Source organism: Phocoena phocoena, chromosome 2, assembly GCF_963924675.1.
Source record: "Phocoena phocoena chromosome 2, mPhoPho1.1, whole genome shotgun sequence".
Classification (NCBI taxonomy): domain Eukaryota; kingdom Metazoa; phylum Chordata; class Mammalia; order Artiodactyla; family Phocoenidae; genus Phocoena; species Phocoena phocoena.
Genome location: NC_089220.1, coordinates 91852427 through 91878432, shown reverse-complemented (window position 1 = coordinate 91878432; position 26006 = coordinate 91852427). Strand labels below are relative to the sequence as shown.

General features: G+C 38.6%; 1 protein-coding gene across 3 annotated transcripts in view; it reads right to left on the bottom strand.

Moving 5' to 3' along the window:
• The window catches only part of GALK2 (galactokinase 2), a 144269-nt gene extending 118422 nt beyond the window's left edge, over positions 1 to 25847 (bottom strand). Inside the window, exons 1-2 of one of the 3 annotated variants that reach the window (XM_065871205.1) lie at positions 25712 to 25847; positions 288 to 376 (exon numbers count right to left, since the gene is read on the bottom strand). In XM_065871205.1, coding sequence (XP_065727277.1) covers positions 288 to 376; positions 25712 to 25788 — 166 coding nt within the window. In that variant the 5' untranslated portion in view covers positions 25789 to 25847. Of the gene's footprint in view, positions 1 to 287; positions 377 to 14946; positions 15157 to 25711 lie in introns of those variants that run through there. The other 2 variants (XM_065871206.1, XM_065871204.1) reach the window with 2 other exon arrangements.
• Positions 25848 to 26006: the final 159 nt, after the last annotated feature.

Below are 26006 nucleotides of genomic sequence, written 5' to 3'. Positions count from 1 at the left end.
GCAGTCTAAAAACTTAACCTGCTGCACAGAAAAATCTGTCCATCTCTCATGAAAATAATGTAAATAACTGGGTCTCAACAAATTTCTAAATTTTAAAAATGAATGGACAAAATTAACATTAATAACATGGATTGGGAAAGATGAAAATATAGTGTTCCTTATGCAAAACTTATCTTGCTATAGTAGATGTGTGTGAAACATTGTTTTTTCAATTCTCCCGATGTATTGACAAAAATTTGGATCTTACCAAAGGAAGAAAAAATTAAGAGAAGGAACTTTTGAAATACCTATGATATTGACTCTTCCTGGTGCTCGAACATAAAACTTGGGAACGGATCCAAACTTAGAATTAAACATCTCTTTTAGCTTCAGCAATCTGAAAACAAGAATAGAATATTTCAGAATATCCAGATAATAGAAAAACCCATAAGATACACACACACACACACACACACACACATTTCATATACCTATCACCATTAATTATCTTTAAAAATAATAAAAGCAAACTCTTTTACTGACATACTTCCTTGAAAATCCCACGATGAAACAATACTGTAACCCGCTAAGTGACACAAGAGTATAGCTAAGCACACAGAAGAGTAAAAAATTTAATACTGATGAACACAACAGAAAAACAATTCTTTGCTTCAACAGAATTAACTTCCTGGATAATTTCTCAATGATATTCAGAGAAGAATCTCTTTCTACTAAAAAATAATAGCATGGAGTAATGTATCAGTTTCCTAGAGCTGCCATAATAAAGTATCACAAACTGGGTAACTTAAAACAACAGAAATTTATTGTCTCTGAGTTGTAGAGGCAAAATCAGAGTGTTGGCAGGACCGTGCACCTCTGAAACCTGAAGGGGAAAATCCTTCCTTGCCTCTTTTTAGTTTCTGATGGTGACCATCAATCCTTGGCATTCCTTGGCTTGCTGCTGTATCACCCCAATCTCTGCCTATGTCATCAGGTGGAATTCTCTGTGTGTCTCTATCTGTGACTCTGTTTTTCCTTCTCGTAAGGACATCAGGCTTATGGGATTAGGGCCCACCTTAATTCAGTATGACTTCATCTTAACTTGATTACATATGTAAAGATGCTAGTTCAAATAATATTACATTCTGAGGTTCCAGGTGGACATGAATTAGGAGGGATGCTATTCAACCCAGTACAGTCAAATGAAAACTAGACTGGATATCAGGAGACTACAGTTCTAATTCCAATGGGGGTTCTAATTCGATGCCAAAGTTTGGCAAATCATTTTCCCTTGGACCCTCTTCTGTAAAATTAGAGCATTTGAACAAGATATTCCTCACAGGTCCCTTCCAGGTCAAAAATGCTTATAACATATTTAATAATTTTACACTGTTAAATCATCTCAAGTCACTTCTATGAATACCCCCCACTGTTTGTAGTCCCACAATATATTGTATCTGAGTAATAACACCAAGACAGTAAATATTTATTAGACCTACTATATTCAAGACATTCATTAATTAAATGATTAATCTTAAAGATTAGTTACAAGAAACATAAAATCACACCAAAAAAATCTAAGAAAAAAGGAAATTTATTATAATGATAGAAAGATACATTGAATATTCTTGGAAGTTATTCAGGATGACCTCCTAGGATTATGACAGCCATCAGAAACTTTAATTACTGATGGGTGGGGCTGTGTTCCTGCCCAGTTTGTCATGCCTGAGGTGTCCCTGCACTGGAGTCTACAGACTTTTGGGTGAGGCTAATGGTGGCTTCCAGGAGGGCTCACGCCAGTGAGTACTCCCCAGAATTGCTGTTGCCAGTGTCCTAGTCCCCACCGTGAGCTGCAGCCACACCCCTGACTCTGCAGGAGACCCTCCAACACTAGTAGGTAGGTCTGGCCCAGTCTCTTATGCTTTGTTCCCCTGGGTCCTGGTGTGCAAGAGACCTTGTGTGTGCTCTCCAAGAGTGAAGTTTCTGTTTCCCTCAGTCCTGTGGAATTCCTGTGATCAAACCCTTCTGGCCTTCAAAGCCAGATTCTCTGGGGGCTTCTTCTCCCATTGCCAGAACCCCACACTGAGAAGCCTGATGTGGGGCTCAGAACTTTCACTCCTGTGGGAGAATTTCTGTGGTATAATTATTTCCCAGTTTGTGGGTCACCCACCCAGCAGGTATGGGATTAGATTTTATTGCAATTGTGCCCCTTCTATCATCTCGTTATGGCTTCTTCTTTGTCTTTGGATGTAGGCTATCTTTTTTGGTAGGTTCCACTATTTTTTTGTCAATGGTTGTTCAGCAGTTAGTTGTGATTTTGGTGTTCTTGTAAGAAGGGGTGAGCTAACATCCTTCTACTCCGTTACCTTGAGCTCTCCAGGAAGCCAGAGCTGATGTTATAGTGGAATTTTCTTCATCAGCATTCTACATCCAGCCAGATGCTAACGTCTTGTATTTGTCATACAAACATGAAGAGTCTTAGTTGGCAGGGTAGCTCCACTCCAGATGGTCGTTCAAGGATCCAGATATCTTCCTTCTCATTGCTTCACTATTTCAGACTGTTGTCCATTTCTGCATGCTCAAAATTGGATTGTAGGCATGTCCATGCTCTAGGTCAGATGAACCATTCTTTTTTTTTTTCCCTCAGTGGCTGCCTCTTCCCCTCGACACACCAGTGCAGCAGTCGTGCTCTGCCCCCAAAAACTCTATTTAAATTGTGTGTTTGGCTCTCTCCTTCCCGTCTCATTCTTTCATCCCTCCAAAAACACCATCACCATTTCCCTCTGCTCAATGCTCTTCACATTCCAGTTGCCTCTGTGAGCCTCTGAGCTTTTGCTCTTCCATCCCTTCAGTTTTCATGACACTGTGGCCTCAAGTCTAGAAGATTCAACAGCTTCAATGTCCTATACTTTCTGATTAAGTCTCTGTGTCCCTAATTCAAATTCTCAAACAGATAATCTGGTTGGCAGCATATAGGTCCTGTATCCATCCTGGTCCAATTACTTTTGGCCAAAAAGGAAAAGCATTTGATATAAACAAGGTCACTTGCTTTAGTTACAGATATGATCACCTGGGTCCACTCTTTCAGCAGAGGTTGTGGATGACAACAGAAGATGTGGAGAAGGAGATAATAATGGATATCTCTAGCACATCATTCAAGATAGATTTACTGGACTCCCAAGTAGATGTGCATAATGATAGCTGCCTATATCTGATTTTCCCCATATATCCTGCAAAACAATTTAGAACAAGAACAAACAAGTGATATTTTTATTTCTTTATTATAACTAGATAACTGTACCTTTATTATAAGTAGAAGAGAATGCATAAACTTTAAATGAAAGAAAGAGGCAAAACACTGCGAGCCACTGGAAAAAGAAACTGAGTGAAAAGAGCAAACTAAGATTAATCTAAAACCACCACTAGAAAGAAAAAGTACATCCATTTAAAAATGAGAGGTGTAAAAGAAGAAAAGATGAAAATAAACTCATTGATTGCTACATAGGCAATCAAAAATTTAAAGGATACCATTAAGCATGACACAGCAACAATTTTTTTTAAGTTACTACACGCAGGCATATGAAAAAGTATTATTAAACTCCTAGAAAAAAAGTACCCCAGGGAGACTGTGACCTGTGTAGTCAGATAGACCTGGGCTCAAACCCCTTCTCGACCATGTGATGAAATTCCTTAACCTCATTCACCTTTATATGGGGTGGAAATATGAATTGAGTTATTTGGAAGATTAAATAAGGTATTGTAGGAACAGTGTCTAGCCTAGGGCTGGCATGAAGTACTCGTTCAGTAAATGACAGTTATTATAAGCTCCTGATTCCTTGGTTCAGTACTGTTTCTACTCTGCAGCATATGAATAAGAATCCACTAGAAGCAATGAAAGATGGTAGGTAATTAAATGTTTAGTTTACATCAGGACTGGAAGCGCTATTAGAGCACTAGGGTGATTTTTATGATGCTATTGATAAATCTTCATGCTCTCTGCCTTGTATCTTCCATTTTATTGAGAGGGTTGAAACAACTTAGGTTATTTGTCCATCAGATTCTAGACAGAATTATTTAAAAGGTTCATGTTTTTCAATGAAAAAAATAAACTGCCAAAGCAGATAGTAAAAGGTTAAGTAAGAAAAGTCCCCTGCTTTTTCAGGGCATTAAAAAGATATATAAATACAAAAGTAACCAACAGAACAAAAATATCAATCTTCCTAACTACCAAAGAAATTTCAAAAACAGATAGATAAACCAGTAAATAAACACAGAAACTATATTATAACACATAATTAAAAAATAAAATGACTAAGTTGAAATCAAATATATCAGTCACATCAATAAAAGAAAGTGTAAGGAAAGACTCAAAAAGACAAGAGTAGAAAGTAATGATATGGGGAGTAGAAAAACAGTAGGCCTGGTTAACAAATTAAACTCTGGGTTTTTAGGGGGAAATTTAACAAAATAGACAAGCCACTAGCTAATGAATTAAGAAAATGGGGGTTGATAAAGCATAAATAAACAAAATAAGAAATAACAAGGATGAGATAACATTAAACAAAAGAAATTTTAAAAGTCATAAGAGACGACTTTGTAGACCTCTATCCAAATAAATTTAAACTGTAATAAAGAAACTGACTCCATTTTTTGATGTTTACTTACAGCTTTTGAGCTTCAACTCTCCCTCTTTCCCCTTCTGCCTCATATCAAGCAAGTGGATAAAAAAGCCCAGGTGCTCTCTCTTTTGTCACCAACCAAACCATAGCACACCAGTTCCATCTCCTAACCACTACAAAAACCTCAAGCTAGTCTCCTTTCCTTGCTCTCTCAAGCCATTTTTGGCCAGCTTGGGTGGCCTGCTCTGCCCTCCTCAGAAAGCCTCATTATGTGAGTAATAAACTTTTCATACCCTCTTGTTCATGTGGTATTATCAGTCTCAACATCCGAACCAAATTTTTGGGTGGGAATCCATCCTGTTTCTGTGGTATGGCCACAACAGAAATCCTAAAGAAATGGATAATTTCCTAAGGAAATACAATTTATAAAATACAATTTATAAAAGGAAATACAATTTATAAAAACAGATCCATTTCCATAGAAGAAATAAAGTCATCAAAGAACCACCTCACAGATATGGATTAAGCCCAGATGTTTTACAAGAGAGTTCTACCCAAGCATGAACATCAGATAGCCCATATACTCCATGAGTTGTTCCAGAGCATTGAAAAATAAAGAAAAGTGGTCTAATTCTTGCTATAAAGCAAGTGTAACATTGATACCTAAACCAGATAAAGATAGTCCAAGAAAATACAACTACAGACTGTCACTCTTGAATATTAATGCAAAAGTACTTAATAAAATATTAGTAAACATAAGGCAGCACCATATTAAGAAAATAATTCATATTAAGTGGCATTAACTCCAGGAATGAAAAGTTGAAAATATTAAGATAATCTGTTAAAATAATATATCATAATAAATCTAAGGAGAAAAAAATTATAGGACTACTTCCATAGGTGTCAAAAAGCTCCCAATAAAATTTATTCTGAAAGGTGTTTATCTTAACATGATTACATATATCTCAGTCTTAAATCCAAAGCTAATTAATGAGGAAATTCTAGAGACATTTTTGCTAAGATCAAAAACAAGACAAAAAGTTCTACTCTCTCCACATCTAATCCACACAATACTGGAGGTATCAGCCAATACAATTAGACAAGAGAAATCAAGAATCAAAAAAGAAGTAAAACTATCTCTACTTGGAGATAATATAGTAGGATGCCTAGAGAGTCCCAGAGAATCAATTATAAAACCAACTTAGGGACTTCCCTGGTGGCACAGTGGTTAAGAATCCGCCTGGCAATGCAGGGGACATGGGTTCAATCCCTAGTCCAGGAGGATCCCACATGCCACGGAGCAACTAAGCTGGTGTGCCACAACTACTGAGCCTGCGCTCTAGAGCCTGTGAGCTACAACTACTGAGCCCGCGTGCCACAACTACTGAAGCCCGCGTGCCTAGAGCCCACGCTCTGCAACAAGAAAAGCCACCACAATGAGAAGCCCACGCACCGCAACGTAGGATAGCCCCCACTCACTACAACTAGAGAAAGCCGTGCGCAGCAACAAAGACCCAACGCAGCCAAAAATAAAATAAATACATAAATAAAATTTTTTTAATAAAAATAAAAGCTCATCCATGATACTGCTGGAAATTGATTTTCATGTTCTTTAAAATAAATAAATAAAACCAACTTAAATAATAAAGAATTCACAAATATAGCAGGATATAAAATGAATACTCAAACATGAATACCCTTCATGTGCAAAATCAATGACCAATTAGGGCTATAATGGTAGAGCAAACCTTGCTCATAGCAACAAGAAAAGACTAAACATTTAGGAATAAATTTAACAAGAAATGTGCAAAATTTATTTAAGTAAAGCTTTAAACACTCTTGAAAGACATAGAATAGACTCAAAGAAATGGAAAGACATCCTTTGTTCTTGGATAAGATGACCTAACATCATAAGGATAGTTATTCCCGAGTTAATTTATAAATTAAATTAATTAAATTAAATCCCCCCCAAAAAAATACCAACAAGGTTTTCTTATAGAGGTAGACAAGTTGATACAAAAAATCATGTGGAAAACAAATATGCAGGAATAGTGGGGAAAACATTAAAAAAGAACAACTGTGAGGACAGAGTAACCCTACCAAACATTAAAACATACTATAAAGCCTCTGTAATGACAACAGTGAGGTACCAGTACATATATAGACAAGCAGACTTCAGTAGAATAAAAGGTTCAGAAATAGATACAAGTACATACAGAAACTTAGTATATGAGGAAAGTGGCATCTCAAATCACAACGCAAAGATGAACTTTTTAATAAACAGGGGTAGTAAAAGTGCTTAAACTTTTGGGAAAGATAAAATTAGGACCATCTCTTACACAAGAATAAACTCCAAATGGATCAGGCACTAGAAGAAAACAAATGAATTTCAGTATAACTCAACATAGGGGAGAGGTTTTCTAACTATGACTCAAACTTCTGAGGCAATTTTTTTAACTTGACAAATTTGACTATATAAAGATTTTTTAAAACACATGGCAGAAAATTTTATAATCAAAGTCAAAAGAAAACTAGCAAACTAAGAGAAAATATTTACATGTTACAGATATATTCTTTATATTAAAAAAAAAAACTCTGAAACTGTAACACTCCTAGAACAGAACACAGGCAGAACATTCTTTGACATAAATTGTAGCAATATTGTTTTGAATCTGTTTCCTAAGGCAAAAGAAATAAAAGCAAAAAAAAACAAACGGAACCTAATTAAACTTCAATGCTTTGGCACAGCAAAAGAAACCATCAATAAAATGAAAAGATAACCTACTTTCATAGCAGCATTATTTACAATAGCCAAGATATGGTAGCAACCTAAGGGTCCATCAACTGATGAATATGATGGATAACGATGATGCGATATATATATATATATATACCTATATATACATATATATATATATATATATATATATATATACACATACACACAAACATACATACACACACAACAGACTACTCAGCCAGAAAAAGAACGGAAATCTGCCATTTGCAACAATGTGGATAGACCTAGAGAATATTATGCTTAGTGAAATAAGTCAGAGAAAGACAAATACTTTCACTTACATGTGGAATCTAAAAAGTAAAACAAACGAATATATATAACAAAACAGACTCACAGATATAGAGAACAAATGATTGGTTACCAGTGGGGAAAGGGGAGGGCAAGATAGAGCTATAGGATTAAGAGATACAGATTACTAAGTATAAAATAGATAAGCAACAAGGATATATTGTACAGCACAGGGAAATATAGCCATTATTTTGTAGTAACTTTAAATGGAATATAATCTATAAAAATATTGAATCGCTATGTTGTACACCTGAAACTCATATAATATTGTAAATCAACTGTACTTCAACTTAAAAAATTCAAAAACTGAGTGAAAAATGACCAAAAACTGGATAGAAAAATTGTGCAAAAGATATGAACAGAAAATCCATACTAAGAGTAGTTCATAAATGGACCTTAAACACAAGAAATTAGAGAAATGCAAATTAAAACTACACCAAGATACTATAAGAATTGTGAAAATTAAAAAGTAACAACACATTCTGTTGGGGAGGTTCTGTGGAAACAGGCACTTTTCTACATTGGGTTGGGAATGCAAATTGGTACAACACATTTGGAGAGGAATTGGACAATATCTAACAAAAATACATTGGCACTGATTTTTTTTTTATAAATTTATTTTATTTATTTATTTTTGGCTGTGTTGGGTCTTCGTTGCTGTGCACAGGCTTTCTCTAGTTGTGGTGAGCGGGGGCTACTCTTCGTTGCTGTGTGTGGACTTCTCATTGCAGTGGCTTCTCTCATTGCGGAGCACGGGCTCTAGGCTCACAGGCTTCAGTAGTCGTGGTGCATAGGCTCAGTAGTTGTGGCTCGCAGGCTCGGTAGTTATGGTGCACGGGCTTAGTTGCTCCGCAGCATGTGGGATCTTCCCAGACCAGGGCTCGAACCCATGTCCCCTGCATTGGCAGGCGGATTCTGAACCACTGCACCACTTGGGAAGCCCCCATTGGCACTAATTTTTACCCAATAATCCTATGTCTAAGAATTTACCCTGAAGTTATTCTCCAGCAATATGAAAATACATATTCATGAGATTATTCATTGCAGAATTGTTTGCTATTGCAAAACACTAGAAACAACCTAAACACTCTTACATAGGAGAATGTTTGAATAAGGTACGGACTATTTACAAAATGAAGTAATATGAAACTATTAAGAAAGAATATAGTTTCTAGAAATTTTTCTCAAGTGATTTCCAGAAATATTTTGTCATAAGAAATATGCAGGGCTTCCCGGGTGGCACAGTGGTTGAGAGTCTGCCTGCCGATGTAGGGGACACGGTTTCGTGCCCCGGTCCGGGAAGATCCCACATGCTGTGGAGCGGCTGGGCCCGTGAGCCATGGTCGCTGAGCCTGCTCGTCCGGAGCCTGTGCTCCGCAATGGGAGAGGCCACAACAGTAAGAGGCCCGCATACCTGAAAAAAAAAAAAAGAAATATGCAAAGTGAAACGTTGAGATGGCCTAGAAGCATTAACATCCCAGTAGCAATGAGCATCCCTAGTGCTCAGATCTTGGTTTCAAAAAGAAATCAGAACTCTTTGCAGAAATAATGCCAGAGCTGGAGCAGAGAGGGTTTAATACAATCCTGGAATATACTGCTATGCCAGAAAGTAAAGAAGTGCTCAAACAATAACAGAAACATGTCAGAAGGACACAGGAGCCCACAAAGTAAGCTCCCACTGTCCACTGAGGGATTCAAATTCCTCCTCCCCCATCGATTTTGACAGGACAGAAAAACAGAAAAAAGAAACATAAAACGTTGTTGGAAATAATCCCCTTAACAAGGCCCAGAAAATATTATGAGTTAGTTCAGTAAAACCTTAAAAACAATGATCTTTTTTTTTTTTTTCATAAATGGTTCTAACAATAGAAGCTGTGGAAGGCCTTCCCATCTCATTTTGGGAATAGTATAAGCCAGATGCTAACACATAACAAGAATAGCTCCCAAGGGCTTCCCTGATGGCACAGTGGTTAAGAATCCATCTGCCAGTGCAGGGGACACAGGTTCGAGCCCTGATCTGGAAGATCCCACATGCTGCAGAGCAACTAAGCCCATGTGCCACAACTACTGAGCCTGTGTTCTAGAGCCCACGAGCCACAACTACTGAGCCCACATGCCGCAACTACTGAAGCCCACACGCTGGAGCCCATGCTCTGCAACGAGAAGCCACCACAATAAGAAGCCCGCGCACCGCAATGAAGAGTAGCCCACATTTGCTGCAAATATGAAAGCCCACGTGCAGCAGTGAAGACCCAACACAGCCAAAAATAAGTAAATAAATAAAAATAAATAAATTAAAAAAAAATAGTCCCCAAAAGCAAACTATAGGCTACTCTCACTTGTGAAAATAGAAACAAAAACTCTAAATAAAATATTGGTAAATTTAATCCAACATACATTATTTTATAATATATGTGACCAGAGCTTATTCCAGGAACATAAAGAGAGTACCAGGAAATATGTTGATTAAATGCACTATTCTAACAGAATAAAAGGGAAAACTCTATAACTCCATGATCCTCTCAAAACATACATATATATGTGTATATTAAATAGCCATTCCTGATTTTTTAAATAAAATTTGAAATTAAAAAAAAAAAGCTCTTAACATGCTAGAGGAAAATGTCCTTAATTTAATAAAGGATACTTGCCAGAAATAACAAACACCATATTTGATGACAAAAATATTAGAAGTTTTCCCATTAATATCAGAATCAAGACAAGGTTGCTATCATTCAACACTGTAACATACTACATAAAATATAAACTGTCTAGGGCCTCCCTGGTGGTGCAGTGGTTGAGAGTCCACAGGCCGATGCAGGGGACACGGGTTCATGCCCTGGTCTGGGAAGATCCCACATGCCGTGGAGCGGCTAGGCCCATGAGCCATGGCCGCTGAGCCTGTGCGTCCGGAGCCTGTGCTCCGCAACGGGAGAGGCCACAACAGTGAGAGGCCAGCGTACCGCAAAAAAAAAAAAAAAAAGAATATATATTTTTATATATATATATATATATATAAACTGTCTATACAACAAAAAACATCATAAAGTCAAAGGAAAATTGCTAAACTGGGAATAATATATATAATATACATAAAACAACAAATGAGTTTATCCAAAAATATATACACTCATACAAAAAATACATACATAAAGAGTTCCTAAAAGCTAACAAGAAATAAACAATCTAATAACATCTTTTTTTTTAGACCCATTTGGCAGCAACTATTAAAATTATATTTTTATTTTTTGAAACTATCAAAAATTTTAAATTTGCATTACCTTTGATATAGATTCCATTTTTATGAACAAGCTTAAAGAAACATTAAAAAATGTTCAAGGATAAATGTATAAAGATTTTTTACTGCAGCATTGTTTGTGAGTAAAAAATTGGCAACTTAAATGTACACTCTAATAATTGAGTGGTTAAATAATGATATTCATACTATTAAATACTCTCAGCCCTTAAAAAGTGAAATATATCTGTATGGAGTGATATACCAGAATCCCTAAGAAATATTATTAAGTGAAAAAAAGTAAATTACAGAAAACCAAATATGATTCCACTTATATGAATATAATACAACTTTTGTTAAAAAATGTTAACAATGGGACTTCCCTAGTGGTTCAGTGATTAAGACTCTGTACTCCCAATGCAGGGGGCACAGGTTCCATCCCTGGTCGGGAAACTAAGAACCCATACACAAAAAAATGTTAACAATGGTATTATAAAGATACAATGACACCAAAAGAATACAATGATATTGGGCTTCCCTGGTGGCGCAGTGGTTGAGAGTCCACCTGCCGATGTAGGGGACACGGGTTCGTGCCCCGGTCCAGGAAGATCCCACATGCCACGGAGCGGCTGGGCCCATGAGCCATGGCCACTGAGCCTGCGCGTCCGGAGCCTGTGCTCCGCAACGGGAGAGGCCACAACAGTGAGAGGCCCGCATACCTCAAAAGAGAAAAAAAAAAAAAAAGAATACAATGATATTACAAGGATACAAAACAAACCAAACTTCTAAGAAGGGAAGTGAGAATTGGCAGTACAGGATAAGAATCAGATTATGAGAAAAAGAACTGTGCAATTCTCAGGCTTTACTGAATACATTTTTAAATAATCCAAATCTTTCATATTAAGAATGTGTTTATACAGCACCATTAGTCATAGAGCCAAAAGGTGGAAATGACCCAAATGCCTATCAATTGATGAATGGATAAACAAAATGTAGTATATCAATACAGTGGAATATTATTCAACCATAAAAAGGAATGAATACTGATAACATGTTACAACATGGATGAACCTTGAAAACATTATATTAAGTGAAAGAAGACAGTCACAAAAAAATACATTATATGATTCCATTTATTTTAAATGTCCAGAATAAGCAAATCTACAGAGACCAAAAGTACATTAGCAGTTGCTTAGGGCTTTCGGGGGATTGGGGAGGTGATAGCTTAAGGGATGCTGGGTTCTTTGATGTGGGGGCGGTGATGAAAACGTTCTAACTTTGATTATGGTGATGGTTGCATAATCCTGTGAATATACCAAAAAACATTTAATTGTAAAATCTAAACAAGTAAACTGTATGGTATGTGAATTATATATTAATAAAGCTGTTACCGAAAAAATAATAATAATCCAATAGTTTAAAACTTAATCCCAAAGAGAAGGAACAGAACGCAAAGAAATTTAGAACAGTGGTTCTAAATGCAAAGAAATGCTAAGAATGCAAAGGTTGCTAAGAATGCAAAGAAAGAACAGTGGAATCTGAAGTAGTCTTACAGTACAGGGTGCAAGCAAGATTGGGACGCAGAAAAAAAAATTAGAGTTTCTATTTCTATTTGATTTTTTTAAATGAATGAAAAAGAAATTAAGTTTACTAAATAAAATATATAACATGGTTGACTAGTCCCTTTACTCAGAGGGTCATGTGTCCTGTGAAGCTAAAGAGGCATTGCCAACTAAAAATTGGCACTTACCAGCTACCTCTACAAGGATTAAATCACAAGCTGCCGTGACTGCTGACCTTCAACACATCCTGAAAGGAGTTCAGGGTGTAGATCAGGAATGAGGCACTCTGTGCTCTGGGAAAAACCAGCAGAACAGGCCTTCAGATAGTTAGATATTATCAGGAGAAGATTTTAAGAGCCCAATTCTTGCATCTCCTCATATCTAGAAAAGCACTAAAATCCTTCATGGTGACATCTGCTCCTTGTGACCATCAGCAACCTTCTGAAAAAATGTGTGCTTGACTGCATGTATCCCCCTTCACCAAAATCACATATATACAGATATTCCCCCCTACCTCTTCAGAGCAGTTTCTCAGAGTGATCTGAAATGCTGATTCCCAGGCTATAGTCCTCATTTTGCCCCAAATAAAACTTTTTTTAATATTATGTCTTTTAAACTTATTTATTTAGTTATTATTTGTTTGTTTGGCTGCATTGGGTCTTCATTGCTGCACGTGGGCTTTCTCTAGTTGTGGGGAGCGGGGGTTACTCTTTGTTGTGGTGCACGGGGTTCTCATTGCGGTGGCTTCTCCTGTTGTGGAGCACAAGCTCTAGGTGTGCAGGCTTCAGTAGTTGCAGCAATGTGGGCTCAGTAGTTGCAGCATGTGGGCCCTAGAACACATGGGCTTCAGCAGTTGCAGCGCGTCGGCTCAGTAGTTGTGGCTCGCAGACTCTAGAGCTCAGGCTCAGTAGTCGTGGCACACGGGCTTAGTTGCTCTGCAGCATGTGGGATCTTCCTGGACCAGGGATTGAACCTGTGTCCCCTGCATTGGCAGGCAGATTCTTAACCATTGAGCCACCAGGGAAGTCCTCCAAATAAAACTTAACTAACAACTCTCACGTTGTGTATTTTTTTCAGTCGACAGCATCCTGCAGAAAGAGCAGGAGTTCCAAAAAAGACAGTCTGATCTTGGGGCCCTCATGCATTTTTTTTCCCTTTCAGCATATTGCAGCATCTAACAAGTAAGGTGGGTTTATAGATATACTATCTAGATTTAACTGAACTCACCCCTGATAAAATGAATAAGTGGCTGAAACATTGCTTGAAGTTAATAACTGTATTAAGTGAAAAAAAAAGGAAATGGCAAAGTGCACACTAACCTATTATATGAGCTCTTCTGTAGCTAGCACAGAACACTAAATATTAACAATAAATATTTGTTGCAGGAATAAATACTGTAAAGGTCCTTAAAGGAAAGAAACAACTCTAAGGAAATTAAGTAAACAATTCTTCACTTTTAGTACATGTTGCCATCATCCCCCTTCTCACAGGGTAACTACAGAAATATTGACCATTATGAATAAAATGGCATAAAATGGAAACAGAATATATGACATTCATGAGTAGTCTAAGGCCGTGTTGGTCTCCATAATCAAAAATTACATTTCTTTCTGGTAACTAAAGACCCACTGTTTGCTGGCTCAAGGGTGAAAAAGCATTCGCAAGTTTCAGTAAGCTGTAATATTGTCGACCGTCGCGTGACAGTCATAAACCAGGAAGTAGGAAGAACTTTAGGACAATTTTAGAGAAAAAAGTTAACAGGGAAAAAAACTTAGAAACAGCAAAGAGGGAGCAAAGCCAACCTTAGAAAAGCTATAGGGCTAATACACCGCAGGTGGAGGCTTCATTCTATGAGATTTCTGTCCTATGTCAGAAAGAAGTACTTCCACGAAGTATTTGCAAGATGCCCTCAAATGAAAATATCCTCCACTTGGTATCACTTAAGCTGTTAGTTATTCCGTAGCTAGGTACTGGCAGCAGATTAATTTCCTAAGTGACAAGGCATAGATTACATGATTTGTTTAAAAGGATGCAGAGACCAAAGGGGTTTTTTGGTTTGGGGGGGGTCGTTTTTTGTTTATTTTTGTTTTGGCGTATTTGATTGTTTTCAATTGAATATTTTAGAAAGGAGACTTTAAAAAGCACTATCAGCTAGAAGGCAAAACAAAGAAGAGATTCAAAGCTAATTTGGGTTTTTCTGCTAAAGCCCAGCAGAGTGTCGCACCCTTCTGCAAGAAAAAGGTAAAAGAAGGATCTGCATGGATGAAGCAAGACACACAAGGTTGAACAGTGTTTGCGGCGCGGTCTTCTTGCAAGTCCAGCCAAGTAGCCTTATAATATCCCAAAGATTCTGTCTGCTCCCGGGGTCAAAAGCTGCGCCTCAGTGAAGGGCCAAAAGGCCTGACACCATCTACATCTATCCAACCCAAGCGATCCCAAAGCGCGGCATCTCCTCTCCCCCACCTGGGATGTTCTGCCACCTGGACTCGACGTACGGCAGGGCCCTCCGTAGCCATATTTCGCTCATTTTTCTTTATCTCTGCAGTTTCAACCGGCGAAGCAAGGCTTCCGAGGTAATCACGAGACATCTGCAGCAAGAGCCCTTTCTTCCGGACGACACCGGCACTTACTCCGCGGAAATCCTGCCTCTTCGCTGAGGTGGCTGCTTCCAGTCGGCCCCGCCCGTGGCTCCTCCTCCCTGGGCTCTGAGGCTCGGAGCCTTCCCAGCCTCTGTCAGGTACTGCCACCGTGCTGCTCTGAGCCCCCGGGGACCCGGGGCGCGCAGGAGCCCCGGATCCGAGCAAAGCCGAGGTTTTCTTTCTGCGCCCTGGGCCCTGAGCACGTCTGAGCACAGAATTACAACCTGGCACCTCAGTTTGCCTTTTTTTCTTTTTTTAAATTAAGTTAGGGGTCTTTTTTTTCTTTAATGACCAGCAGCAACTTCCCCCAATAACAGTAAAATATTTAGTTATTGCTTCTTAAATGGATTATTTCAAAAATCAGGCAATATAAAATTGATGCGGTGCTTGATTTAAACATATTTGCATTTATTTCCATAATAGAGGAATTGGTGGGCCTTCCTAGAACGTAAGTAATAGTGAAAAGAAGAAAATACATGTCTATCAAACTGCAAGATACTCTTAGCATCCAGTTCAACACCTTGATTTTTCAGTTGCCTAGAAAAATCCCAGATACCCTATCTCAAGAAGCACACCACCTCCACCCACCTCATCACTCTACCATATTACTGTTGTCTTTCCTTCATTGTTCTCACAAGTTCTGCGTATTTATTTTATGTATTTATTGTCTGTCTCACCACTTCCACCATCATTACCACTAGAAGGTAAGCAATTTGAGAGTAGGAACTGTGTATCCCCAGTACCTAGAACAGTACTTGGCACACTGGTTTTTAATCAATAGGTAAGATGAACTGAATGAATGACTGAAAGGTAAAATGACTCGTCTAAGGTCGCACTGTTAATTGGTAGCAAAACTTGAATTAAATTTCAGGTCTATTAACTCTCTAGTGTACTCTGTACTTCAGAATGCTGAGATTAAACCCAAGTGAAGCCAGCTACCAATACACCTATCCCAAGGTTTCCTAGATGAGGAAGTTTAGGCCAACATGCCCAAAACACTAAGGGTACAGGCATACCCCAGAGACATTCAACAAGTTGCCACTGCAGAACTTCTGTATGTGTATGCTGGGTAAGGGGAAAGGGGAAATGAAGGCTAAAGTGTGAACTGACAGTAGCAAAGGTAAGCTAAAAGGGTTGCAGCCCCTTGGCACATCCCTGAGTTATTACTGTAAATGAAACAACATGGAACCAACGTTACTCTGGTCTCAGGGCTACTTTCTCACTATTATTTCAGTCCCTCCTTATCACTTTCAAGTGAAGCGATTATATCTCCTCTTTTTGAACCCCAATAAATCCCAGTAGGATGCTTATTGTGATTTACTCTTGAGTAAGAGGAGACATCATTGTCACTTCTGTAAATAGGTTTGAATGTGGAGAGAACTTAAGTGAGAAAATATGTAAAACTTTTAGGAACATCAGTAAATATGGAAAAGGAAAGAAAATTTTTCATTCAGATATATTTCTAACATACCTTTTATGGTCATTGAAAAATAAGTAAATTTTGAAGCTCTGAAAGTACTGTTTTGTTTTTTTTTAAATCGTCCCAAACGAACTCATTTCACACAGTTTGCTTGTTCCCGAGGCTTGCAGAATCTTAGTTCCCTGACGAGGAATTGAACCCAGGCCCATCAGTGAAAGCACCGAGTCCTAACCATGGGACCGCCAGGGAATTCCTTTCCAGCGCTTTCACTGCTGGGGGAGTGACTATGAACACTCTGGTTCATAAAAGAATATTTTCTATTAAATGTGTATTTGATGGCCAAATATTAACTTTGCTAAATGAAACCTGATAGCAAATCATTCATTTGGATCTTGTATCCATTTCTACTGCAGTCTCAGCAAAACTGATACAGACTAGAAAGCACCTTATAGAGCAACTAGTAAAACTCCCTTTTTTGAATGATGGACTCAAAGTGAAAGAGTAAGGGCTGGAATCAAAACCCAGGTCCTAGACTCCTAGCCCAGACTACTCTGAATGTGTGACCTCTGATGAAACCCCAGTGAAGTATGCTTAAAAAAAATTATTGAAACAATTAGTAATTTTTGTCCACAAATTAAAATGTATACATTGTAATTTTAATAAAACACTGCTTTTAAAATAACCTATTCTCAAACTACTAGAGAACCCCAAATAGAAACCAAAAGCTAAAATTAACATTACTTTCTTATACTATCTTCCTTATGTCAGGCTTCCTTATATGTAAGTAAGCACTTCACATATATTATTATCTCTTTAAATCTTCCCAACAACCCTTATGAAGTGAAAAAGTATTGTTCTTTTGCCAATTTTAAAATACTACTTTTGTTCTTATTAGTTATATCTGATAGTGAAAATGTTTAATGTCTAAATTTTACAGAATGTTTATTTTCACAAATCTTGAACGTCTCAGTTCTTTATTTTTTGCATATGGACACACTTACAATAAGGTTTACAGTCTAAATTATAAACTAACATAGTATTTCATGATAGATTCTCTTTTTTAATATTTATTTTGCTGATAGATTCTTAAACAGAAACCTAATTAACAAACTTGATATTGTTTCTCCTCAACTGACATTAGTCAGTTGACATTAGCAAAAAAATAAAACAAACACCAAAATGAAACAAAACAAAACAAAAACTTGATCCAAGGTAAAAGTAGGAGACTTCCTTGGCAGTCAGTGGTTAAGACTCCATGCTCCCAAGGCAGGGGGCTTGGTTTCAATCCCTGATCCCTGGTTGGGGAACTAAGATCCCACACGCCGCAAGGCGCGGCCTAAAAAAAAAAAGTAAAAGTGTGAGTGTTAGAGGTCCACAGACCTAGCTAACTCCTACATATGTTTACGTCTCAGCTTAAAAATCACTTCCTCAGGCTTCCCTGGTAGTGCAGTGGTTGAGAGTCCGCCTGCTGATGCAGGGAACACGGGTTCGTGCCCCGGTCTGGGAAGATCCCACATGCCGCGGAGTGGCTGGGCCCGTGAGCCATGGCTGCTGAGCCTGCACGTCCGGAGCCTGTGCTCCGCAAAGGGACAGACCACAACAGTGAGAGGCCTGCGGTAATCACTTCCTCCAGGAATTTTTCCCTATTCCCTGTCCCTTCCTCTACCTTCAAAACAGTCTCGGGCTTCCCTGGTGGCGCAGTGGTTAATAACCTGCCTGCCAATGCGGGGGACATGGGTTCGAGCCCTGGTCCAGGAAGATCCCACATGCCGTGGAGCCTGTGTGCCACAACTACTGAGCTTGCACTCTAGAGCCCTTGAGCCACAACTACTGAGCCTGTGTGCCACAACTACTGAAGCCTGTGCGCCTAAAGCCCGTGCTCCGCAACAAGAGAAGCCACCGCAATGAGAAGCCTGCGCACCTCAATGAAGAGTAGACCTCGCTCACTGCAACTAGAGAAAGCCCACACGCAGCAATGAAGACCCAATGCGGCCAAAAATAAATAATTAAATAAATTTATTTTTAAAAAAACTAAGTTTCTAAGATCACAGATCATTTATCTGAAAAAAATGTTATTTCTGTGGTTCAGTCTGTACAACTTCTGGAAAATACTTTCTATCTTGATTTATACATAATCAAAAAATATTGTTCACAATTGGGAGAATCTACTTCAGTAACCTATTATGGGTATTTTCTCATTATGGTAAATAATATATTATACTTATTTAATGTCTTATTTATAATGATGCCGTATGTTCCTTATTCACCTGTATATACAATAGATACATCTCTCTAGCATATAATCATTTAAATAAAGGCAAAAGATACACTCGTGATTCACAGAAATATATATTTATGTAGTTAAACATAGCATGCTGATCTTTTATAAAGCAATATAAAAGGAACAGAAAGTGTGCAAAAATGGTTTAAAAGAACATAGGCTGTTTTGCAGAGTGAAAAACAACAACAATGCCTCTAGGCACCTTTATTGCCCAGTCATAGCAATTATCATACCAGGACTGTTATTACTTGTGTGTTTCCTTATCTATCTGGTCTAGAGCCTTGCTACTCAAAGTGTGATCCTCAGCATCAGCATCACCTGGAGCTTATTAGGAATGCAGAATCTGGCGACCAGGCCTACTCAATCAGAATCTACAATACAAATATGTCATTTTAAATTTCTATAGCCATTTTAAAAAGAGTAAAGCTAAATGAATTTTAATAATATATTCTACCCAATATGTCCAAATATTATTTCAAAATATAATCAGTATAAAAAGTTATTGCTATTTTACTTTTTCATAGGAATTCTCTGAAATCCAGTGTATATTTTACACTTACAGCACATCTCAGTTCCAACTAGAAAGAAGGGGATGCTGTATCAGACAGCACAGATCTATAGGACTATAAGCTCCTTGAAGGTAGGAACTGCTTTATTCTGGCTTTATAGACTCTGGTTCAGTGTCTAACAGGCATTCAAGGAATGTTTAATGAAGGAATACGTTAATGAACTTGGATTAACGTGGTTCAACCACTTACTAACTTTGTGACCCTGGGCAGGTCTGAAATTTTTCCTCCTTAAAGGGGAGATAAAATACCTACTTCATGGAGTTGTTATGAAGATTTTAAAAACCATCCCAACCTCCCCTCCAGTCATTCTCTATTCCCTAAATCTGGTTTGCTGTCGTTATGGCTATCTGAAATTACATTAATTATTTATTGATGTTTATATCTATTATGTCTCCACCATTAGACTTTACATTCCATATTTCATCCATTGTTCTATCAGCATTCATTCACTTAGCAAATGTTTATCAGGTGCTACTATGTTCTAAGCACTAATCCAGGTACTCAGGATACGACAATAAACATAAACAAAAAGGTCCTGTTATTATGACAAATCAAAATTTAATAAAAGAATTTACTATAAAAATTGATACAAACTCTGCATATAATACACATTCCAACAAGAAAATGAAATCTGATGAGCAAAAATTTAGATTAACTTGATTTTGAAATTAGAAGTTTGCATTTCAAGCTTAAAGTATACATTAGATGGGCCAAACTGCACATAAATTGCCCCAACTTAAAACTATATGTATGGGAATTTCCTGGTGGTCCAGTGGTTAGGACCTGGTGCTTTCACTGCCATGGCCCACTTTCAATCCCTGGTTGGGGAACTAAAAAACAAAAAACAAACAAAAATGCAGAGTGTGGTCAAGAAAAACTATATGTTGTTTTTGCTTTTCACTGTCTTGACCCAGAAACTAAATATAGTACCAAGGCTGTTCAAACCTGACAATATTTTCTACATCTTATCTTGTCATAACCATTCAGTGTTGCCCAACTCAATAAGTTATGATTATTATCTTAAGTGATTTTTTTCTTTTTTAAGAATATGTTTGGGGCTTCCCTGGTGGCGCAGTGGTTGAGAGTCCGCCTGCCGATGCAGGGGACGCGGGTTCGTGCCCCGGTCTGGGAGGATCCCACATGCCGCGGAGCGGCTGGGCCCGTGAGCCATGGCCGCTGAGCCTGCGCGTCCGGAGCCTGTCCTCCGCAATGGGAGAGGCCACAACAGTGAGAGGCCCGCGTAACGCATAAAAAAAAAAAAAAAAAAAAAAAAAAAAAAAAAATGTTTGGAAGGGATCTCAGGTGACTTGCATAATTCAAGGATTTATTTTTCTAGGAAAAAACTGAGCTAGTCAAAACAACCTATAACATCTAAGCCTGTTGCATTCTTTTTTTTTTTAATTTTTTAAATTTTTTGGCCATGCCATGTGGTATGCGGGATTTTAGTTCCCCAACCAGGGATCGAACCTGTACCCCCTGCAGTGGAAGCTCGGAGTCTTAACCACTGGATTGCCAGGGAAGTCCCAAGCATGTTGCATTATAATGAGAAACAGCTTTTTTTTTAAATTTTGATTCTCCGATCAATCCATAAAACTAAATCTAAGCCATAATGCAGCAGTAATAGTATTCATAACTCATACGGAATCCAGAACGCTGAGGTCTCAAACTAAGTCCCTAGTTGAGGGTAGGAATGAGAGTAAGGATGAAAGATTGGGGTAGAAAAAAGATAGGTACAGATTCTGAGAAGTAGGAAAAAGCTGAAGGAAATAGGGGAAGGCTCTGGTTTAAAAGAAGTCAAAAACGATAAACAGATTTAATCTCTGGAATCTGAGATAGTTACAGTATAATTGTGTCAGCTCCCTACTTTGCCTCCGCACCACATGTTTTGCTGAAAGGGCGCTCAGGGACTTAACCTGGCGGTCCAGTGGTTAAGACTCCTCACTTCCTGGACTTCCCTGGTGGCACAGTGGTTAAGAATCCACCTGCCGCAAAGCACAGGGAGATCAGCTTGGTGCTTTGCGACCACCTAGAGGGGTGGGATAGGGAGGGTGGCGGGGAGACGCAAGGGAGAGGAGATAGGGGGATATATGTATATGTATAGTTGATTCACTTTGTTATAAAGCAGAAACTAACACACCATTGTAAAGTAATTATACTCCAATAAAGATGTTAAAAAAAAAAAAAGAATCCGCCTGCCAACGCAGGGGACACGGGTTCGAGCCCTGGTCCGGGAAGATCTCACATGCCGCAGAGCAACTGAGCTGGCGTGCCACAACTACTGAGCCTGTGCCCTAGAGCCGCGAGCCACAACTACTGAGCCTGCGAGCCACAACTACTGAAGCCCATGCGCCTAGAGCCCGTGCTCCGCAACAAGAGAAGCCACCACAATGAGAAGTCCACGCACCGCAACGTAGGGTAGCCCCCGCTCACCACAGCTAGAGAAAGCCATGCGCAGCAACGAAAACCCAACGCAGACAAAAATTAATTAATTAATTAATTTTTTAAAAAAAACACTCCATGCTTCCACTGCAGAGGGTACAGGTTCCAACCCTGGTCAGGGAAGTAAGATCCCTCATATGGTGCAGCCCCCCCCCAAAAAAAAAACAAATGTGTTCATTTCACAAAACTAGGGAGGTATGATCACCATTTTGGGTGGGAATAAAAATGAGTAGGCATTAGAGATACAAAAATGGCAAATAACATTGCTAAAATTGTGTAAGTGCATTTTACAAGAGACATTTTTCCAAGGCCAAAGTCAATGCAAAAAATGGAAACTCCTAGCCTGCCTACTTATCCTTTATTTGCTTTATCCTTTAATTGCTGTAATTCCCACTACGCAAGTTTAGAGATGAAAGATGTAATTGTAGTGTAGAGCATTCTGAAGGAATACTATGAGTAGAGTAGTTGATTTAGTTAAAAATGATACATGTACTGAGTACTTTGTAAACACCATGTAGTTACATACATCATTTTATTTAATCTGAAGAGACTGAAGCAGATTAAAAGGACAACTAACAAGGCAAGGGCATTAATCTATAAGGTGGATATGTAATGAGATCATGCAAACTGTATTTATCAGAGCTCCTCTCAGGAAAGAGTGGGTATTAAATGTAGGCAGAAATAACATTTTGATAAGCCACTTAGGTTGGTTGGTAAAATCAAGGGATATGCTCCAACAACAGCAGATAGTTGGCAATTTGCCTTTGAAGGAGAGAAAGTTCCTTCCCTGAGTGAAGTATGTAATTTATGCTACAGCTGATTGCATGACACAATGTTATACTGTTTACTCCTCATTTGACTTCTTTTTTTTTAATATTTATTTATTTATTTGGCTGTGCCGGGTCTTAGTTGCGGCATGCAAGATCTTTAGTTGTGGTATGTGAACTCTTAGTTGCAGTATGTGGGAGCTAGTTTCCTGACCAGGGATCAAGCCTGGGTCCCCTGCACTGGGAGCATGGAGTCTTAGCCACTGGACCACCAGAGAAGTCCCCCCATTTGACTTCTGGATCCATTTTTCACCCTTCTCTACCCTCCCAGAAGCTGATCTCTAAGGACTGTACCTGGGCTCCTTTACCGTCTCTCTGGCTTCTGGTTGGGGTTGGTCACTGGCAAGATATTAGAGGATGGTAAAACAGAGAAGTTGAGATATTTATCACTCCCCCCACACACACGAGTTCACACACCCTACCACAACTTTGCCATAGTTGTGACAGTAGCTATGTTTCCCTATAACCACAGCTGCTGTCGGAGGGTGCATCCTCTAGGGCTCCCACTCTTGCTGGGCTCTGGTAAAACCATTTCTTCCCTTTGCCCCTTCAAGCCTTCAAGAAATGGGATTTCCAGCCTGTTGCTAGTCCCTGTGTGTTTCACCATCCTTGTGGGTTCCCTCAACCCTACCCCATCTCTGTAAATAGTTCCTTCAGAAACTCTTTTCAGTTAACGTCCTCACCCCCGCTCCAGTATGCTATGAGTTTCCTGTCCAGATCTTGACTAACACAAAAGGAGTCCTCCTTTTCTGCCCTTCTAACATACGATGTTCAGCCTAAGTAAATGTAGTAAAAAAAAAAAAAAAAAAAATGTTTTAAGGTAATTGCTCTGAAAGCTTCCAAATCATGAACCTGTTTGGGGTAACCACATGTCTCAATCCAGCACTGGGGAGTCATGAATGCCAGAGCATGCTTAAATATATCATGCTTTCACTGAGCATGCTGACTTTCAGAGGTAAGTAAAATAATTGTGTCCTCAAGGAGCTTTCAGCTTAATAAAGAATAAATACAAAATAATCATAATACAGGATAACATAAAATTATCAAAAATATACTTTTTTTTTTTTTTGCGGTACGCGGGCCTCTCACTGTTGTGGCCTCTCCCGTTGAGGAGCACAGGCTCCGGACGCGCAGGCTCAGCAGCCATGGCCCATGGGCCCAGCCGCTCCGCGGCATGTGGATCTTCCCGGACCGGGGCACGAACCTGTGTCCCCTGCATCGGCAGGTGGACCCTCAACCACTGCACCACCAGGGAAGCCCAAAAATATACTTTTAAAGGGTCAAATTCTGTTGGGAATTAAATGGTCTATTATCTTTCACAAAACTGCCAAGACAATTCAATAGAGAAAGGATCATTTTTTTTGACAAATAATGCTGGAACAATTTGTTATCCATATGCAGAAAAATATAAACCTCTACATTTACCTCACAGTATATACAAAAATTAAACTTGAACTATATCATAGATCTGAATGTAAGAATTAAAACTACATAAAACTTCTAGAAGAAAACAAAAGAGAAAAATCTTAGTGCCCTTGGGTATGGCAAATATTACTTAAATACAACAAAAAGTATAAAGAACACTTACAACTCAATGGTAGTAAGATAACCAATTTAAAAATGGGCAAAAGGGTGCCCGCTTCAGTAGCACATATACTAAAGCAACCTAAATGTTCATCAACAGAGGAATGGATAAAGAAGATGTGGTACATATTACAATGGAAATCACCCAGCCATAAAAAAAGAACAAAATAATTCCATTTGCAGCAACATGGATGGACCTAGAGGCTGTCACAGTGAGTGAAGAAAGCAGATACAGAAAGACAAATATCATATGATACCGCTTATATGTGGAATCTAGAAAAAACGGTACAAACGAACTTATTTACAAAACAGAAGTAGAGTCACAGATGTAGAAAACAAACATGGTTACTGGGGGATAAGGGGGAGAGATAAATTGGGAGAGTGGGACTGAGGTATACACACTACTATATATAAAATAGATAAGTAATAATAACCTGTTGTATAGCACAGGGAACTCTACTCAATACTCTGTAATGGCCTATATGGGAAAAGAATCTAAAAAAAAAAAGAGTGGATATATGTATAACTGATTCACTTTCCTGTACACCTGAAACATAACATTGTAAATCAACTATACTCCAATAAAAAAATTTTTAATTATTTAAAAAAAAACAAAAACAAATGATTACTAAAAAATCCAGGTACTTACTTTCCTGGCGCTCCCAATTCAGGGAGCATGGGTTGATCCCTGGTCGGGGAACTAAGATTCCGCATGCCGCAGGAACAAGCAAACAAAAAAAAAGCAGTTTACTAACTGCCAAAATGGAAAAAAAAAAATCCAGTCTGCAATTCTTCTTCCTGGACTTTTTCCTAAGGAAAAATAAAGTGACAATGATACTCGCTCCAGAATTGTTTAAAATGGTGGTACTGTTGCAATATTCAAAATGTGTAACAATAATAGCATGCTTAAGTAAACTACGGTGCATTGGTACATTCAACCAAGGGCTTATTATGCCGCCATTAAAATAATCATTGTCAACAATGTATTGCATGCATTGTCCTATGCTGTTACATAACTAGGTGCAGAAAGAATCTGAAATTATATCTGTGCTATAGCTATATAAAATTTGTGAATTCAAGTGGACAAAACTGGAAGTTTATATGGAAAATGTTGTTTGAAAAGCAGTTTTTTCCCCTTCATTTCATTTTTTTTATTTCGAATTCTACTAATGATGTTGTGCAACAATAACGCATTTTTTAAAAAAACAGTCGTTAGCTGTTACCTTAATTCGGTCCCACGGGCAGTAAAGGTTAGTTTATAATTCGTTGAACAACTGAATAAGACTTCAGATGCCTCCATTGATTGACACTTTACTAATTTGAGATATCCACAGAGTCGTTTTGCCGACTACAAATGTAACAAACATTACGTGTAAATCGTGCTGCCGAAAGGTTTCCAAACATCACATGATCACCCACCAAAATGTGTGGGCTAAATGCACATCGATAATCATGGCAAAAATAACTACCTGTCACATAGGATGGGCATGTCAGACTTTTCTCCGCGAAAGGCTGCTGGTCCCAAGCTGCCTCTTACTTTCACCATAATGAAATGGTTCCAGAATCCCAGGCAAGGGAGGATACTGTTCCCTTGCCCAGGAGGCTGGAAACGGCTCGTTGTGAGCTCAAGGTTTCCAAGGCCCCTCAGCCGAGATCCGCAACACTCGAGGATTCCCTAGTTGCTAGGTGTAGTTGCTAAGGCACCAACCGTCTCACAGGAAGAGGGAACGGTGCAATCGCTTTCGGCGTCGGAGCGAATCCTCT